The 18,566-nt window shown below is 50.2% G+C and overlaps 2 protein-coding genes across 2 annotated transcripts; one reads left to right on the top strand and one right to left on the bottom strand.

Annotated features, from left to right (window-relative positions):
- The first annotated feature begins 1,051 nt into the window (after positions 1 to 1,051).
- Positions 1,052 to 11,546, top strand: SOX10 (SRY-box transcription factor 10). Its single transcript, XM_071422843.1, has 4 exons — positions 1,052 to 1,232; positions 2,460 to 2,913; positions 8,402 to 8,667; positions 9,085 to 11,546. The coding sequence occupies exons 2-4, from the start codon at positions 2,504 to 2,506 to the stop codon at positions 9,798 to 9,800; spliced, it is 1,392 nt and encodes a 463-aa protein (XP_071278944.1). The 5' UTR covers positions 1,052 to 1,232; positions 2,460 to 2,503; the 3' UTR covers positions 9,801 to 11,546.
- Positions 11,547 to 14,574: 3,028 nt separating this feature from the next.
- POLR2F (RNA polymerase II, I and III subunit F) lies at positions 14,575 to 18,564 on the bottom strand. Its single transcript, XM_071422845.1, has 5 exons — positions 18,438 to 18,564; positions 18,229 to 18,298; positions 17,957 to 18,087; positions 16,396 to 16,467; positions 14,575 to 14,806 (listed from the first exon to the last, which is right to left on the bottom strand). Exons 1-5 carry the CDS (start codon positions 18,455 to 18,457, stop codon positions 14,716 to 14,718), a joined length of 384 nt encoding a protein of 127 aa, XP_071278946.1. The 5' UTR covers positions 18,458 to 18,564; the 3' UTR covers positions 14,575 to 14,715.
- Between the last annotated feature and the right edge of the window lie 2 nt (positions 18,565 to 18,566).

The following is an 18,566-nucleotide window of genomic DNA, read 5'->3' as shown; positions in this document are numbered from 1 at the left end:
GTATTTTCTGACTTAGCACTGAAATGTCTTTAGGTTGGGTCTGCAGCAGGGAGCTGGGGCAGGAGCTCATTTATCTCATTGCTACCATAGGAGATCATCAGGAATTTTGTGGGTGACTTCTCATGGTTACAGAGTTGGTGTTGGTCTATATGAGCCCTGGTAACAAAAGAAATTGAAGAAACCAACTACCAGAGGCATGTGGGAAGGAAAGTGAGCCGGAAAACAGAAGATGTGAGGGAGAACATTCTAAACCATTGAGAGCTGAGATCTATTATGTGTCCCAGTGCACAAGCAGCAAGAATGAGGGTGAGTGTGAGAGTCCTTCTCATTAGGAAACCCCACTTTCCTTGTGAGACCACGTTTGCCTATAGGAGCAGTTCAGCTTGCTGGAGGAAGCAGAGCCTGCTTATCTTGGCAAGATCCCACAGAGCCCACCCCTAGAGTACAAAAATTTTAAGAAAGCTCAAGCTGGTATCCACTATCCAGCAGCATGGCATTTTCCCTGGACTTGATGTTCTCCACCCTCAGAACACCTCTGATCCCCTGCATCCCCTTCCCTACCTTGCAGATACAGGTCTGAATAATGCCCTTTTCACAGTGCCTTGACCCCAGGGTCCCAGGACAACTTGTTTCAGCATAGAGGAATCCTTATGCGACTCTGTCATGAGGACTAGGGACTCATTTAGCACATGGGGAGTTCTAGATCCTTCAGGAGTAACCATGATATCAGGGAGAAGGAGAGGGACCCCCATCCTGAGGATGCATACCCTTCTCCCCAAACCACCCACACCCCTTCCAGCATCCCACCGCCCCAACCTGCCAGGGTTGAATCCTGCAGCACCATCTCTGGGGTGGCCATGCCACTGAGAGCAGCAATGCCAACAATTCCCATGAAGAAGCTGGCACCATGGAAAACAGGGAACGTACTGGTGGCTGAGGTGGGGTGGGGGGCTGCCTGTGTCCCCTCCCCGCCGTCCCTGGCCGACCGTACTCTGGCTCTGAGGAGTGCTTGGCTCCACCTTCCGCCCTTCCCTCCCCCGGTGCTAAGCAGCAAAGCCAGCTAGAGACATGCAGCCGGGGTATTAGTAAAAACCAAGCCTCCCTCCAGGAATGGCACTCGCTTGAGAGCCTCCCCGTGCTGCGCGCCCCGACACCGCTGGGGCTGGAGAGAGAGCAGGGGGGCTATTGGGATCACAGCCCTGCAGGATTTGCCCGGCACACCGGCCAGCAATGTAAGTTTTCCTACCTGAGCTCGCTTGCACACGCGCACGTTTTTGTTCGCGCTTCTTCCCCCTCTACTTTCTCTTACTTTCTTCATTTTTCCACACAAGAGTCTGTGTTGCCCTCTGAAACTAGAGGGACAGCAGCTCTTGCTATGCACTGGCTTTTTTTTTTTTTTTTTCCATTTAAGCCAGAGGCATGCTTTTCCATCACTTTTTTTTTTTTAATTTCTTTCTTCTTCTTTTTTTTTTTTTTTTAATTTCTAGATGGGGAGGATAGAGAGGCCTTTATTTTTAGAGGGTTTTTTTTTTCTCTTAGGGGGGAACTGCTGCACAGCAGCAGGGACTTTTAGAGGTGACTGCAGACGGAAGGAGAAAGGCAGAGTGTGTGGGACAGGCAACCCAAAGCTATGACTTGTCTCAAAGTTAAACTTGGTTGTGTTTTTGTCTGGATAGATATAGATATAGATATAGATATAGATATAGATATATAGATATAGATACAGATACATGACTGTGAGTATGCATATGCACACACACATAGACTGGAGGGTGTGTGTGGACGAAGCATAGATGTATTTTAAGCCTTTGGTTTATCAGCTGTGAGAGGAGAGTGAGGGATGAGATGTCCCAGCAGAAGCACTTTCTCACAGCTGGGATCTGGGTGTGGATCCCGGGCCTGGGCTGGTTCTCTGCACGGTGGTGCCACCCGCTCAGGTTCCCTGGCACCTGGGGTATCAGTCCCTACCAGTCTATAAGCCAGACTGCTGGTGCTTCCCCTCCCATGCCTCCCTCCAGACATTTCACTGCATGTCTTTGAAATAAAGGGGCACTTCCCCCCCCAAGTTTGGTGGCTCTCCTCCACATTCCCCTCCTCTGTGGGATGCTGTGCCGAGGCAGAATGGTGCATGTCTCTCCCCTTTCAGATCCCCAACTTTCATTATCCCTCTTGCTGCAGGCCCTTCCCCACATGTCAGCTCCACACGATTGCAGAGATAGGGAGCAATATCCCAATTAATCAGGGGCCCTGACCCATCCCCACCCCCACTGATCACGGGTTCTGCGGTGTGCACGGCAATTGCGTTGCTTGCGCTTTAATTGAGCAGCCCCTGTCTCGTGGTCAGTTCTTCAGAGACCTTGGAGTCCCTTTCAGATTTGGTGGTTGCTTCTCATTTTCTCTCTTTTCCCCTTTTTTTCCTTTCTTTCCTTTGTTTTTGTCTTCCTCCCTTCCCTCCCCAGTGAGAAGGACAGCAAGAAGGAAGAGGGAAAGTTTGAGAGCAACGATGGCTGACGACCAAGACCTTTCAGAGGTGGAGATGAGCCCAGTGGGCTCTGAAGACCACCACTGCCTCTCCCCAGGACCCTCCATGGCAGCAGACAACTCCCCGCACCTCACTGGCTCTGGGAATGGGGAGATGGGGAAGGTGAAGAAGGAGCAGCAGGACTCGGAGGCGGATGATGACAAGTTCCCGGTGTGCATCCGCGAGGCAGTCAGCCAGGTGCTGAGCGGCTACGACTGGACCCTGGTTCCCATGCCCGTCCGGGTCAATGGAAGTAACAAGAGCAAACCCCACGTCAAGAGGCCCATGAATGCCTTCATGGTGTGGGCACAGGCTGCCCGGAGGAAACTGGCTGACCAGTACCCGCACCTGCACAACGCCGAGCTCAGTAAGACCTTGGGGAAGCTCTGGAGGTAAGGGAGAGCGATGAATGTGTGGTGGGAGGGCTGAGGTCTGCAGGTGTCCTCTAGAGGACTGTGTGGTCATGTGGAAGGATGGAAGGGGTGTCCCTTGAGGGGACTTCGGTACAGTGAGCCCCCTCACAGGATGCGCAGTTGTTGACTGGAGCAAGAGAGGTGGTTGGATGTAGTGAAGGTTTTCTCAGCAGAGCTCACCTCTGTCCTGAGCAGCAGCCCTTTCCATTTGTTTCCAACTAAGTTTCCCTATTGTTCCTGATGAGGACACTCTCATCTGGTCCTCCCTGCCTGACTGCCTAGGGAGATCTTGTTTTCTTGGCTCACCCTCCCTGTAGGGCTCAGTTGTGCAGTAGCAGTAAACTGGCTGAGCTCAAGTCTTTTAAGAGCTAAGTCACAGGTGGCTGCCTCAAGCCTGTCTGAACTCAGATCCCAGCACCAACAGGGTTTCTTCTCCGGGCAGCGCCACAAAGCAGAGGGATTTACAGCTGAGGAAGAATGTCAGGGGAAAGGAGACAGGCAGTCAGAGCCTGACACCCATCCCTCCTAGGATGGTCCCACTTTTGGCAGGCCATGCAGATGCAGTGAGATGGACAAGGAGAGACACAGGTAGAAATAGGGGTTGAGGCTTAGCAGAGAGGAAGAGACCTGCAAGAGTTCCAGCCTTAGCAGGCTCTCTTGGAATATGCTGGCTCAAACAAACCCCATCTTCCTTTGCAAACAGAGAGATGCCCTCCCTTCTCACTAGCACACATACACTTGTCCTTCGGCACTGCCAGTTTGCGCAGCTATTTTCACTTTGTGCAGATCCTGGGTCCTTTGGGTAGCCTCCCCTCCTTCCTCCAGCAGATCCATAGGCTGCTCTCATCGACTGCAGCCAGCCCAGGAGTGTGCAGAGAGCCGTTGTGCCAAAGCCAAACGTGTCAGGCTGGCTGTGCCGCATCCTTCCCATCGGACGCTCTCTGCTGATAACCCCAGAGAGTAACCTGTTACTTTCTGCCACAAGTCCCCAGCACAGTCCCCTGCCTCATGCCAATCAAGGCAAACCAAGGCTCATGCAAACAGCCCTCTCATTCTCACACCCTGACATCATTTCATAGAAAAAGCCCTCCCTTTTGGGTGAGCCAAGACACATTTTTTGAAGCAGAAGCTTCAAAACACACTCTCTGTAGCAGCTATTCATTCCTAGCTTCAAACAGCCTAGCTCTCAAGGAACCAACCCCATGGGCATTAGATTCTCCCTCTGCTATGTCAGCCTGTTTACCTTACTCCTGAGTGTCTAATGTAACCCCAGCAAAGGGATTTCCTTGGGAAGTCAAAGGCACAGCATTGATTGTGAATGTCTCCTCTGATCTTCTGTCCTGCTTGGATCTCCTCTGCTTTCCCTTTACCACAGCACTTGCTTTCACCTGGGACTCTGCTGCCAGCCTCTGGATTGTGAAGCTGTGTTGAAAAGGGGGTGTGTGGGGGGACCTATCCTTTTTGTTCCCGAAATGTCGATTTCAAGACATCATTCCTTTACTGCAAAATTTTGCCAGATTTTAGAGCAATGGTGTCTCCCTCCAGGCACTCTATTTTCCTTGAAAATATAGCAGAGCAGTGAAACCTCCACAAGAATTGCATTCAGAGCGCAGGGAGACGGAGCCCCCAGCCCACAGCCACAGTCATGTACCCAAATGCCTCCCCGCTCCCAGGACATGGCTCCCGCTGCTGGCCACACGGGACTCAGAGCAGCAGGACACTGCTGCCAGACAATGGTCAAGGTCCCCGTGTGTTTCTTAGGGCACAACACAGCCAGGAAGCATTGCTCAGATGAGAAGCTTGCAGGGTCAGGCCTGGGGTTGTTATAAGCTGCTGAGTTTGCCACCTGGGTGCTTCTCTTGAAAGTCTCCTCTCCTCATGCATGCTGAGGATCTCCGAGCTGTGCCAGCCCCTATGGAGATCACACAACGCAGCAAGCTGGGTTGTGGGTACAGTCAGTATCTGGCCATATGTGTGTATATTTCTGTGACGCTGTGGGGAAATATCAACCACAAAACTCTAGGGGAGGTGGCCCAAATGTTACCAGGATAGTAGCCCAGAGCCTTGCCTTCCAGCCACGGTATGGCTGGGCTTCCTCTGCTGAGGTTCCCACTGCCTTATCTACACTGTCCCCCGGGTATAGCTCCTACACATGGTTACAGCTGCAAGCAGACAGGATTTTTTCTGGACGGCTTAGCCTCAAACTTTTGATGAATGTCCTTGCAAAGGCAGCCACCGAAACCCTACTGCTATGGCTTGTCACTTGGGAAAATGTTGGCTGTTCTGAGCTTCTACAGATAAAAGGTGGGTTAGAGGCAAAGGCTGGTGACCACAGGGACTCCCTGCAGACCACCATTAAACCAAGCACATCACCAGCAATTGGCACCGGGTGGGGATGGAAGAGGATGGAAATCTTGAGAGGCACCTGCAAAATAGGATGCAACAGTGCAGGATTTATTTTTAAGCCCAGAATTTGCATCGCCATGTCCTCCACAGGCACCAGTCCTCATTGGAAGGGGCTGCAGGATATGCCCTGATGGCCACTTTACCTGCCTGACCCCAAACACGGTGCCATGGGGCTTACAGCCCCATCCACCTTCCCCAGTCTGTACCCATTAGGGTGTGTGATGGGTGCAGACAACAAATGGGACATACTAAAAAAGAAGGGAGACTTTTTGTGCTTGACAGTCATGAAATCTGTCCTTGAATGCTTTCCTTTCCCAGGGTGGGACAGGGAGCAGCTCTCAAATGGAGGCTGGCTGCTGAAAATGTCAGCATGACTCCCAGCCAAAATGCCAGCACCACCTCCAGGGCTGAAAACAAGGGAGGCACAGGAAGTAGGGGAGGAAGGCTTGGTAGGGAGGAGCAAAGGGCCCTGATGGACGGATCTTTGCATGAGGGTGGCAACACCCAGGCAATTGGTTCATGCCCACAAAATCTAGGGCCATGGACATGTAGGAGGGCTGCCTTCTGCTCCCAGCCAGCTCTCGCCTTGCATCAGCCCCAGTGCCCAAGCCCATCACCGCACTGACCCATTGGCAGCTGAGCCCCAGCCAGGGTCAGGCCTCTGGCTGCTGAGCCAGGTGCCTGGCACACGGAGCTGTGCCATGCCAGGTGGCAGAAGGAGAGGCTCTGAGAGGCAAGCAGGAAGGTTTTAGCCCTTCTTTCTCCTCCCAAAGCGTGGTGCTGGGTGCTTGCCGCTCTCCCCTTGGCTCAGGGGTGAGCATTTGGTGTCGGGCTTGGATAAGCCCCATGAAGGGCTTTGCTCTGTGATCCATAACTTCTCTGCCCGTGCGAGACTCCTTTGCATTATGGCCTGGAGAGCGTGGGGGGCAGGAGGGGGAGGGCAGGAAGCAAGTGAAATCCAAATCCCCCCAAATCTCCTGGCCTTTGCCTGCTCGCACCAGTTTCACTTTGCTAAAGCTGATTTGAATTCTGATCCCAGTGGGAGGGAGGAGGGAGCAGGCAGCCTTGGAGAGAAGAGAAGAGAAGATGTGGGGAGTGGACTTGCCTCTGTCCTGTTGGTGGCACTACCCACGAGCTGCTGTCAAGAGGAGAGGAGGTGAGGCACTTCAGCATAGCTCAGAGGGCAGGGGTCTGACACCCGTGTAGCCTCCAATGTCTCTGTTTCACAGCATCCACAAGGCAGATCTCTAAGGCCGAGCTTTGCAGGTTCTGTCTCTATTCTCCATATCCCATGTTCCATAAGGATGAAGATTTTGCCAAGGCAAAGTAACTCCCAGTCCACAAGGCCTACGAGGGCTGACCCTTAGAGGGCTGTCTGGAGCAGCACAGGCTGAGGGATTAGAGCCCTCTGGGACTTGTGAGCATAGTATACAGTGTCAGGAGGGAGACAGGAAAGCTGGTGCTGGATTCATGGTGGCTCAGTTGCTTTAATCTCCAGGATTAAGGCAGTGGAGGAATGTGGTGTGTGGCCACAACCTGCTCAGGCTGACTGGAGTGAACCCAGGTCAGCAACATGCCACACACCTTCCATCTACCAGCTGAGGCAATGCACAAGGAGCAGGGGGGGAAAAGGGTGTTTAGGGACCAACCCATTACTTGCTGGTGACCAATCTGATTGCCCACCAGATTTACCTGTGTACTCCTTGAGCCATACCTCCACTTCATCTTTCAGGTTTTCAGGTTAGTTCAGGCCTTTATATCTTCCCCAGAGCGTACAGCTAAACAGAATTGGTCACATTTCAGTGCTAAGGGCTTCGGGGGTGCTAAGGTGCTGGCACAGTCCCATCCCCATGTAGTTCTTTTCTGAGGAGAAAAAGGTGGGGACGTAACATAATTTTTTTTGGCTGTTTCTAAGCCCTGCCATTCGTAATGGCTGTTTTGAGTTCCCAGTCATGAGAAGACTGGTCCCTTCTGACAGTACTGGGTTTTGATTGAAGGCAGGATGACCTCAAGTCACAAGAATATGAGGAGGAAAATCATAATATGAAATTGAAGCGCTTCCAGCTGAAATGCTGCAAAAGGCTTGAGCAATGAGTTTGATCTTATCTTCAAGTGCTCTGAGGCATCCTGCCTGTGCATTTCACCATTTCCTCAGAGAACCTTAACTAGAGCAGCCCATGATCTGGCAGGAATACAAACAAGGAGCTTACATTTCTGCAGTGCCTTTCATCCAGAAACCACAGCTCATCTACTTCTACAAAGCTAGCAAAATAGCAGCTAAATTTTTTCAACTGCTTGGCCAAGTTCAAGGAAGGCTGGTCCTTTGTGCTTCAGACTTTCGCATTATCCATGTCTGAGGTGAGCAGGAGCTCCAGGAATAGTAGAATACAGTTTCTAGCCCTTCCAAATTTTCTTTCTGCTAAGGTTTCTAGCCCTTTCCAAACTTCCAAATTCCCTTTTAGAATATTGCAAAATGACTAAAGGTTGCTTTACATGGTTCCTGTGGAGCCAATATCAATAGCTCCTATTGGTGCTCCATACAGCCTCAAACTAGGATCAAAGCCTATAGAAGGGGGGAGGTTAATAAATACAGTCTGGGGAAGAGCAAGAGACATGGGGCAGGCAGCACTACAGGTAGTACAACACCTTTGTCCAAAGGACAATTGCAACTGCCCTTAATTTGCCCGAAGTTTTTAAAAGCAGCTCATCGACCCTTATTTAACACAGCTACAAAAGGCTGCACTTCGCCCTTTGGCAATGGAAGAGAGGGTAAATTGAATTTACTGAGGTGAGAAGCATCACACAAGTGGGGAAGGGGGACCCAGTACCAGCACCAACCAGTGGCAGGGCTTAATGTCTAAGGAGAAGAAGGAAAGCATTGCTGTCTCCATGGAAACAATCCAAGTTCTTCCTGTTGTTTTGGGGAGTACCCTCCATGGGGCAACATCCTGGCATTTGGATTTACACACCCTGTCCCACAATATTGAGCATAGGTGTTTTTTTCTGATGGACCTACCCCACTCTTTCCCTCTTCTCTTCTTTCCCACCTTGGTCTCTGCAGGTTACTGAATGAAAGCGACAAGCGGCCCTTTATCGAAGAGGCGGAGCGGCTGAGGATGCAGCACAAGAAGGACCATCCTGATTACAAGTACCAGCCCCGCCGGCGGAAAAATGGCAAGGCCACACAGGGCGAGGGTGAAGGACAGGTAGAAGGGGAGGCTGGTGGGGCTGCTGCTATCCAGGCCCACTACAAGAATGCCCACCTGGATCACAGGCATCCCGGCGAAGGGTCACCCATGTCCGACGGTCATCCGGAACACTCCTCAGGTGAGTCTTGGGTCTCAGTGAATCTCTTGACAGACTACAGCCAAGCCAGAGGCTCAAAAAAGACAAGTCATTGTGGTGAAAGCCTTAGTGATGGGGCTCACACCTTACTCCTGACACCAGCAGACTGCTGGTGTCAGGAGTATACATGCCTGAGTTTCCCAGCAGGGACATGCCTGAGTTTCAGAGGCACTTGCATTTCTCTGGTCAGGCAAGGTATCGTTGCATCCTCCCTTTTTTCCACAAAATGATACAAAGAGATTTGGTTTTGTCTATTTCTTTCTACCTCCACCAAGCCTCCAGCTAGACAGCTGCTGGCATACTGGGAAGAACAGAGATGGGTTGTGTATAGAGCAAGTCATAAAGCTGTAACTCACCTCTTCTCTCTTCTTCCTTTTCAAAATATCCTTCACGTTGCAGGTCAGAGCCATGGGCCCCCCACACCTCCTACCACCCCTAAGACCGAGATGCAGGCAGGCAAAGCCGATTCCAAACGAGAAGGGCGTTCCCTGGGGGAAGGGGGAAAGCCACACATTGACTTTGGAAATGTGGACATTGGGGAGATCAGCCATGAGGTGATGTCCAACATGGAGACCTTTGATGTCAATGAATTCGATCAGTACCTGCCGCCCAACGGACACGCCGGCCACCCAGGCCACGTCGGGGGCTATGCGGCAGCGGCTGCTGCTGGCTATGGCCTTGGGAGTGCCCTGGCTGCGGCCAGTGGACACTCTGCCTGGATCTCCAAGCAGCACGGAGTCTCCTTGTCCACTGCCACCTCATCGGTGGTGGACTCAAAGGCCCAGGTGAAAACGGAGGGGTCCACCCCTGGAGGCCATTACACTGACCAGCCCTCCACTTCCCAGATTGCTTACACGTCCCTGAGTCTGCCCCACTACGGCTCGGCCTTCCCCTCCATCTCCAGGCCGCAGTTTGACTACCCGGACCACCAGCCCTCGGGACCCTACTACAGCCATTCCACCCAAGCCTCTGGCCTCTACTCTGCCTTCTCCTATATGGGACCTTCTCAACGTCCCCTTTACACTGCCATCTCTGACCCTGCACCCTCCGTGCCACAGTCCCATAGCCCCACACATTGGGAACAGCCCGTGTACACAACTCTCTCCAGACCATAGGGAATGGGGAACAGTGACCGAAGCAGCGACGGAAAGGCTCCGAAGAATCAGCACAGGCAGAAGAGCCTCCGAACTCCAAGGTCACTCAGTGCCATCCAGCCACCAGAACCCACCAAGCATACAGAAGTGCCTTTCTTGATCCCAGCTCTCGCTGGCACACCCACCTAGAGGAAGGTTTGTCATCCTTTTGCCCTTTACCAATTTCACACAGGCCACATGACTGGCTTGCAATGCCTTTTTGGCCTTCTAGATGAGGAGGATTCTAGACATGGAGTGACTGGTCTGTGGTGGGTTTTGTTGTGCACACCCTGGACTGTATGATGAGAGAGACTGTCCTTTCCTTCTCCTCCCACACTGCTCCAGGGAGTTTGCAAGTGTTTCCAACAGGCCACAATGGCCAACATTTTGTCACCTGCTGCAGGTGTTGGGTGGCCGCTCAGCCTCGGTGGACATGTCCCAGGAGGAGCAGCAAGGAGGATGGCATGGCCGGCTTCCTTGCAATCAGCGTCGTGCAGCAGTCCTGCCTAAGATTCACACATGCATGAATCTTGAACCCCTTGGAAGACCAACCTATGCTTGCTTCCCTGCTGATTTCCACAGCTGCACCCTAGCTTTTCTCCCCACCTCTCCCCCCCCTCCTGTCTCTATTTAATCCCACACTCTTCCCAGCATGGAGGTTTGAAGGCTTGCCTGAACAGTACATGGGATTTGGGAACAGCGTGGCCAGCCTTAGCATTACTCATATCACAGCCTGTGTGCACACGCGTGTTCATCTATGAAGGTGGAGGAGAGGTGGGGAAGGACCAATGAATCATTACGGTGCTATGGGTGAATCCTCCTTTTTTTAACTTACTCTGTATCATTCATTTATGTCTGGCATTTCTGGCCTCCCAGTCTCTTCTAATCTCTTCAGAACTCCAAACGACCTCTGAGCAAACCTGGCCCTTGCTCTTCCACATTTGACAGTGCCTGCATGAAATGAAGAGGCACCAAGAAAGCTATGATGCACTTGCCAACATCCCGAGTTGATTCCAGTACTCTCTGAGCTCCCACTCCAAACCCAGGCTGAACTCATTCGTCCATCATGTCTCCCAATCAGCCAGCACCTCCCTCCCATCTATGCTGAGAATGGAAAGATACTCCTGTGGCTTTAAGCGAGGTAGATACAGACCCAATCTTGGATGATGAAAGAAGCCTATTTAGGTGCAAAGTAATCTTCTTTGCCTTTGGGTTTCAAACTGGAAGCAACCATGTCTTAGAGATCAACCTCTTTTTCAGCCCAACATCTGAGGACAGTCTGCTTGCTTCTCCTTTGTCACCTCCAGGACTGTGGTGGTTTGTCATGCCAGGGAGTGAACTGGCACAAAAACTGCCACAGGAAAAGATGATTCCTGACAGGTGATTGCAGAGACATGCTGTGGGACTTCCCAATGCATATGCTAGTCTAGAAAGAGACTTTAACCAAATGTGGACTGTGATGGGTGCTGCTGTATCCCTCTGTTGATATGACTGTCAGATGCCCTTCCTGCCTCCCTTAGCTACAGATGACTTATCCTTGTGGTGTCTGAAAAGATCATGTAGAATGTTTGCTCCCTGTACGCATGTAACCTCTTCCAGCCCTGTCCCCTTATTTATGCAAGTAGCACCTTCCTCCCCTACCTCCCTTTCCTCAGTCTCTGTGCCATCCTAGCACCATTAACTCTGCGTTAAACATATGGAATAATAAACTTATAAGTTTCATTTTCACATGTCTGGGTTTCTTTGACCCCTTCCCTGCAAGTCTGTTTTTTTTCCCCCAGTACATGTATGATGGGTCACACACATCACCACACAGATCCTGTGCACAGCCTTCCTCTGCCTCTCAGGAAGAGGACACGGGTGCAATTCTGACTGGCTGCCCAGACTCCTTCATGGAGATGAGGCTCACCTTCTGTACACCTCACCTGCAGCCATTTCTTCCATGAGAAAAGCACTAACACTGCTTCATCTGAGATAGAGCACATGCAATCAAGAGTACTATTTTGCACCTGCCTCATCCAAAAATTTCTTAGTGTGACTGCTAATGCTCTCTAGAAGTGTGAGGTTTCTCATCTTGGGTCCTCATGACCAGGTAGCAGGTGACATACCTTCAAAAAAAACCTTCCCCACATACACAAATTTGTGTATTTTGGAAGCAGCCACTAATTTCTTGGTAAAAACTCAACCCCTCACCCTCTTGCCTTCCACAAGCAAGAACCCAAACACAAACATTCATATACACAGAGTATATTCCAGAACACATGTATACACTTCCTCACTTGTTGAAGACAATATTCTGTATATAGTCAAGTCCTGGGAGGCTATCTGAACTTCTCTGGAAAGAAAAAAGTGTAGCGGGTATCACTCTGCTTAAGAACATCTCTCAAGGCAGAACGGTAGGAGCCCATTTACCACAGACACTCCCAATAATTACAAGTTGATTCCAAAGGGCTTCAATGCTGGTGCTTGTGAGCAGGTGCAGTGAGTTCCTCCTGTTCACTAAACACTTTATGGGTGAGTAGAGTAAGCAGAACATCTAGGAACTGTGGAATGTTCAAAGCTTTTTAAAAAGCACAGCACTATAGTTCTGTATAGGGCCAAGAGCATCCACAGCAGGATGGCCTAATTAATCTAATAATAGTGATGCCACCTAAAGAGTTCCATGCAAAATAGGACTGCCCACTCATGGAGAGGAGGAGAAACCTATACCCCAAATCACAGGCTGTGGGAAGAGCCCAGAAGGGCACTGCTGAGCAAATCTGGAACACAGGTAGGGAGGAAGGGAAGCCATGGTGGAATTAGAGATATGACAGCTGATCACATGGGTGGGAAAGAGAAGTGACACAGCTTGGATGAACAGAAGAGTGGGAAAAGAAAGTTCTTAATCTTACATAAGTACTCCAGCTCTTCAAGAAGCAAATTAGGAAAGTGAGTGGGCTCTGCCTCAACCATTTGCCTCTCACAGAGGGGGGTTGTTGCAAGTAAAGTACTGAGAATACCACTGGTAACAGAGGGGTTAACCACTCCTCCTGCAGCCTAGCAGGAGCTGGCCCGGCATCCTTCTCTATCCCTTTAATCGTATCTGATACAGATGCAAGGCTGGGGAGGGGAGTCCGGCAGGGAACAAAGAAGCCATTTAAAAAAAATAAAAAAAAGGACAAGAAAACGACCCCGCGCTCCATGGCAGACGCCAAAACGATTGCACAAAGGCACCATTTCAGGGCTGAAATTTCACCGCACCAACGTGATTAAAGGATTCCATGGAGGGTGGGGGGAGAAGGCTGAAGGCCACACTGCTGCAAATTAACCTTTTCTTGGGAAGGATGGCCTGGACCAGGAAGCATTTGGGTTCTTCACAGTCAACCCCCTCCATGCACCTGCAAACATCTCCACATCCCCTTTGACCTATCATTTCACCCAGGGACCCATTCAGCTCTTGCATTATTGCCTCTAAAACCAGCCCCTCCTGTGCACACCAAGAGAGGAAGGATAGACTTTTACAGGGAGCAGTAAGAGAATGACATTCATGGCTGTTACATGAGCCAAGTTCCCAGGCAGGTAGGTATAAACTCTCTTTGTGACATGGATGCTCACGTGCAGGCACCGACCACACATACATCATGCAGAATGATCACTTAATATATAAGCACAAGCTTTAACACAAACTAATCAGAAATATTCTTTCTGGACCAGACCACAAAAAAAATATAAGGCAGAAACCATAGGTGAGGTGTGCCTTCCTCCTTCTTCTCTTTAAAAATAGAAACCAAAACCTCTGAGAGCTCTTTTTAGTAAGATAATTGAGAAAGATTTGGTGTGTTCTGCCCAAGCTCAGATCTTCTGCATGCAGAGAAAGAACCTTGAAGTACACAGATCAAGAAACAAAAACTAGGTGAACTGATGAAAACCTGCAGCTGGCTGGAAGCCTTTGCAAATTGTAAGGCATCCACCCAACTCTTGAGCACATTACCTCCCAGCACATCAGAGGTGAGAGTGCAGGTATCTGAAGGGGACAGATGACTGATCTTTCACCACAATACAGATCAAAGGAACTCTAGGATTTAGCTGCAGCTGTGCCACTGTAAGAATCACCAGTCCTGAGATGGCTTGTCCATCCCCAGGACCTCAGTTCCACTGTGTCAGAGAACAGCTGCACCAGGAGCAAGTGCAACAACAACCCACACCTGCTGAGCTGCTGGGACAGCGAGGGGCGGCCACGCTTCCGGCTGGGGCAGTGCCACTGAAAGGGGATCCCCACTTCTGATAAGCAGCAAGGGAGCAGGGAAACAATAGGTGGCTTGATGAGAGCTGCTCTACGATACTCCTGAGAAGCCCCACAGTCAGCACTGGCCAAAGAGGAAATTGGGGGTTTCCACAGCAACCTGTTCAGGGCACAAAGGCCCAACTGTCTAGGGGGAAGCAATGGAGGTGTCTCAGCACTCCCGCTTTAAGAAGGGACAGTGGTGGAAGGCTGGAGTCTTTCAGAAGCCAAAGTACCTGCCAGAGCATTTCTGTACAGCAGGAGTTTAATTGGGTATCAGTCCTGTAACGAGGGAGGAGCAGTGCTAGAGGAGGGAGTTACTGCAGACTTTGGCCTAGCTAAAAGATGAGGCCTTCAACAGTGCAAGAAAGCTGAAAAAACAGCATTGCACTTGGCTCCCTAATCTTACTAATACAGTACATGACACACAGAGAAAAAAATAATACCCAAACTGGTGGAAACAGCTAAGAAAGTAATCTCTCAGACACATAGGACTGAAAGAGAAAATCAGAGGGCAAAAAACCCCAAATACATTTAATTTAAAATAGGGAGATCTAGAATTTATTTACACAAACACTAACCAAAATTAGAAACATCCCTGGAAATGCAAAACCAAAACCAATGGCTGGAATCTGATCAGTCTGTGATAATTAACTCATCCACACCCCAGTCTTCATAGCTCCCATCTGGAAGGTAACGACGGATGATTATGGGGATCTTGCGTGCTCTGAAGGGAAGAGACAGATGAACAGAAATGTCAGAATCTGCACTGTATCACTTCAGTAGGCCATGGAAGTGAGGGGCTTGGCGGCTTCAATAAGCTCATCAGATTTAACTGAGGGCAGCACCAGTGATTTGATATTATGTAGCAAAGTCCCAACAACCTTCCCTCATTTGTTGATGCAAAGCACTCAGCACCCTCAGACTACAAACACCAAAGAACTCTCAGACCTCTGACGCTCCTGCAGGAATTGAGCCTGGCGGTCTGAACCCACTAAGAGACAACACCAAGCACCTAACCCTGATATAGGGGGAAAATATAAATCAAGGGACTTGAAGAACAAATCCACTCTTTGTTTGACAGAAGGTTTTTCCCCACACAACATTAAAAAGGTGGCAGAATTCTGAGAACTTCCAGGACAAACTGGTATTTACAGTGAAATTTGCACCCTGAGAGCATCAGTTACATTTTAAAGAAGGATACATGCAACAGTGACTATTCAGGTACCAAAAGCTGTTACAGCTGGGGTGGAGCACAGCACCTGCTCACAGTGCTTCCCATTAGAGAGCAAGAAAATGCAGAATACAATTTAACTTCATGAAAGTAGACTGAAGTCAGCAAAGCATAATCAGACAGTCTGGAATCTAGCCAGGGCATCAGGTTTAACTGTATCAGACTTGAAATGTAACACAACTTCTTTACATTCAGGGAGGTTGTTTTTCCAGTAGTAAAGTAACTCCCCGATGCCAAGAACTACAACTGAATTTTGGCACAGAACAGGACACACCACCCTGACTCACTTTCCAGAGCTCACACACAGGCAGTGACCAGAAGCAACTCAGTCTGAGCCTGGAGATCTTACAGGAATATACCCTCAAGAGCTTTCAGCAATGGCAAAGGGAGCTGTCACAGATAAAAAATCTGCAAGAGCAGCTTCTGTGCACTGAGAAACCGGGGAAGCAGAGGGACAATTTTGTTCAAGGACAAGGACTTAATCAGTAATAGAGTCCAGCTGCTTGAAGGATATCTGCATGTGACCTGGACTGTGCAGGAAAACTGTGGGACGGCAGAGAGCTCTGCTGTGGAAAGGGGGGCCTGCAAGTGGTCATCCAAAAGCTGCCTCTGCTGCTATCAGAAAGGATTTACCTTTCTGTAAGCAGGGGAAAGCACAACAAGCCAAGCATGCAAGGGTGCAGGAAACAAACATTCTTACCAGCCTGACCCTTATTTTAATTTTTGCCAGCACTTCATTTGAACACAGGTGTGTTCAGATGCCTGCTTTGAAATAATTCCATTTGGGGAATTAAATCAATTTCTGAAAGAGGAGGACCTTGGGATCCCATCACAGAAATAAAGAATACTGGGAATGTGAAGTAGAAGAGGTCCAGAACAGTCCAAATCATCAGCCTTTGCAGGAGCAGGTAGTTTGGGAGAGAGCAACTGTGGAGAAACTCTAAGGTGAAAAAAGGAAAAGGCAACTACAGTGCTCACTGTTACTGAGGGAAAACAAGGCTGTCTTAGAACAAACTGCTAAATGCTGGGATGAGGAGGGGACTGCTGGCTTTAGAGAAATCAGTACAAAATCTGTGACTTACTTGAGTTCTTTCATGGCAATGAGCAAGGGGTCTGTCTCTCCTTCCAGCTCCACCATCACAGGGGCACACATCCTAGGAAAAACATCAACAGCCACTTGAGCAAAAACACAGAGGGGGAAGAGCTCAACACCTGCCTGTGTCACCTCTACAACAGCCAATAAAGTAGGAGGGTGGGACACCACCCTGGCAAAACTGATTTGCTCTGTTGTGCACTTCAAGATGAAAATTCCCCCAGATGGTTACAGACCAAACTTTTACTTCCATGTTCTTCTTGTCCCATCCCTAGGGCTCTGCTAGTGCTGGTGCTCAAGGACTGGTCACATCCACACTCTCCTAGTCACCCTCTGCTGTATTTAAACATGCAGAAAAGAATGGTTCTACATTAATCCAATGAAAAGGGTGCAACTGCTGTAAAATGAGCGGGCCTCCTACAACTCCAACACATCTCTTACATTCTGACTTGCTCATTCTTCCAGGCCTTGATCAGGGGAAGAGAGGGGCTAGATTTACAGAGCATTTTACCTCTCAGAAAAAAAAAATCAGCATTTTGCCAAGGATTGTGACTACACCCATCCAGTGGACAGTGGTGGCACAGAAAGCTCACACTATGTGTGGGTGAGGCCATGGGAGCTGCTGCTGGCCTGGGTTCAGCACTGGAAGTAGAAGATGCAGGTGAGGCAGAACCAGAGTGTTTTGGATTAGAGGCCTGGCATGGGCCCATCTCATCACCCCCATTTTTCTTGCCTCTCATCAGCTGAAAGAACATGCACAAAACATCTTCACAGGCTGTGCAAAGAACAGCTTGCCTGCCTGTGAGCTTCTAAATGATGCACAAGAGAAGCCTCATTATGAAAATGGATTTAACCAAGATGAAACTCAAACCCTTGCCACTGTCTAACAATCTCTCTCAGAAGGTAGTTTTTCAAAAAGCACAATACTTTTTAATATTTATTATTAAAACAAGTCCAAAAAGGTGAATGGATTAAGAGCAGCCGGCCTTGACAGCACTTAAAGTAAGTTCTAAATGTAATTGTCTAGTAAAAATAAGGCCTTATTATTGCAAATACTTGTTAAAACTTACAGCTTTCCACAGTGCAACTGCATTTAGAATGAATTTCAGGTTGGTTTCTTCACTCCCCATTCCTACAGCCCTCTGGTATCAACTGAAGCTGATTTGAAGCATCTCTCCCTCCAACATTACTTTTCACAAACCAGTTATGAATGTCCAAGTCCATGCTGGCTCTCTTAGGAAAGATAGAAACCAGAACTGTCTCGTCCCATTTCCTAATAATTTTGTCTGTGATCTAGGAAAACTCGTTGTGGCTACTAAAAGCTCCCTCTTTATGCACAAGTAGCACAGTTTCAGGCAAGGAGAGACACACAGACTTCAGGTGCAATAGTCAGCTTCAGGTTGACCGAGGGGGGGGGACGGACACACAAGCTCAGCAGTCATGCAAAGCATTCAGAAGACCCGGGAGTTTTTAAGGGAAGAGGGAAGCACTAATCAGTGTAAAGGGAGGCACAGCTGCAGCAATGCTGGGGCACAGCGGGCAATACTCACGCTATCTGCAGGGCACGAGTGCCCAGGACTCTGGCTCGCTCGTACTTGGTCATGTAGGGGGTCGTGATGCGCTTCTGGTTTGCCTGCTGCCGCTCTCCCGAGGGCAGAATCTCCACGTTCTCCTGTCCCTCCTGGTGGAAACAGACCCGCGCCGCTGCTCAGCCGCCACCGAGGCCCTGAGGTGCGGGGGGAGCCACTGAGGCCTCCCCAGCCACAGCAGCAGCCCGGCCAGGCTGCGGCGCGGCCCTGCGGGCGGCGCACGGGGCACCCACCTCCTCCGCGTTCTCCAGGTCCTCCAGGCCCTCATCCTCCTCCACATCATCGAAGTCATCCCCGTCAAAGCTGCGAGAGAGACACACGCGTCGCACTTGTGGCCGGGCCGCCCCCACCCGCCCCGAGGCGCCACACGCCGCCGCCGCCTTCCCTCCCTGCCTGCCCTCGGCCGCCCCTCTCTCTCTCTCTCTCTCTCCCTCTCTCTCACTTGTCCTCGTTGTCGGACATGTTGCCCGGCGGTGCCTCCTGACCCGCAGTTCCGGGAGCAACTTCCGGCCGTTGCCGTGACGCCACCGGAAGTGATCCTGCGCCGTTGCCGTGGCGACCGCCGCCGCTT

This window comes from Agelaius tricolor, unplaced genomic scaffold (assembly GCF_023055355.1).
Source record: "Agelaius tricolor isolate 1412-34295 unplaced genomic scaffold, bAgeTri1.0.p SCAF_3, whole genome shotgun sequence".
NCBI lineage: Eukaryota > Metazoa > Chordata > Aves > Passeriformes > Icteridae > Agelaius > Agelaius tricolor.
The sequence above is the reverse complement of the archived record's forward strand: the minus strand, read 5'-3'. Positions and strand labels throughout refer to the sequence as shown.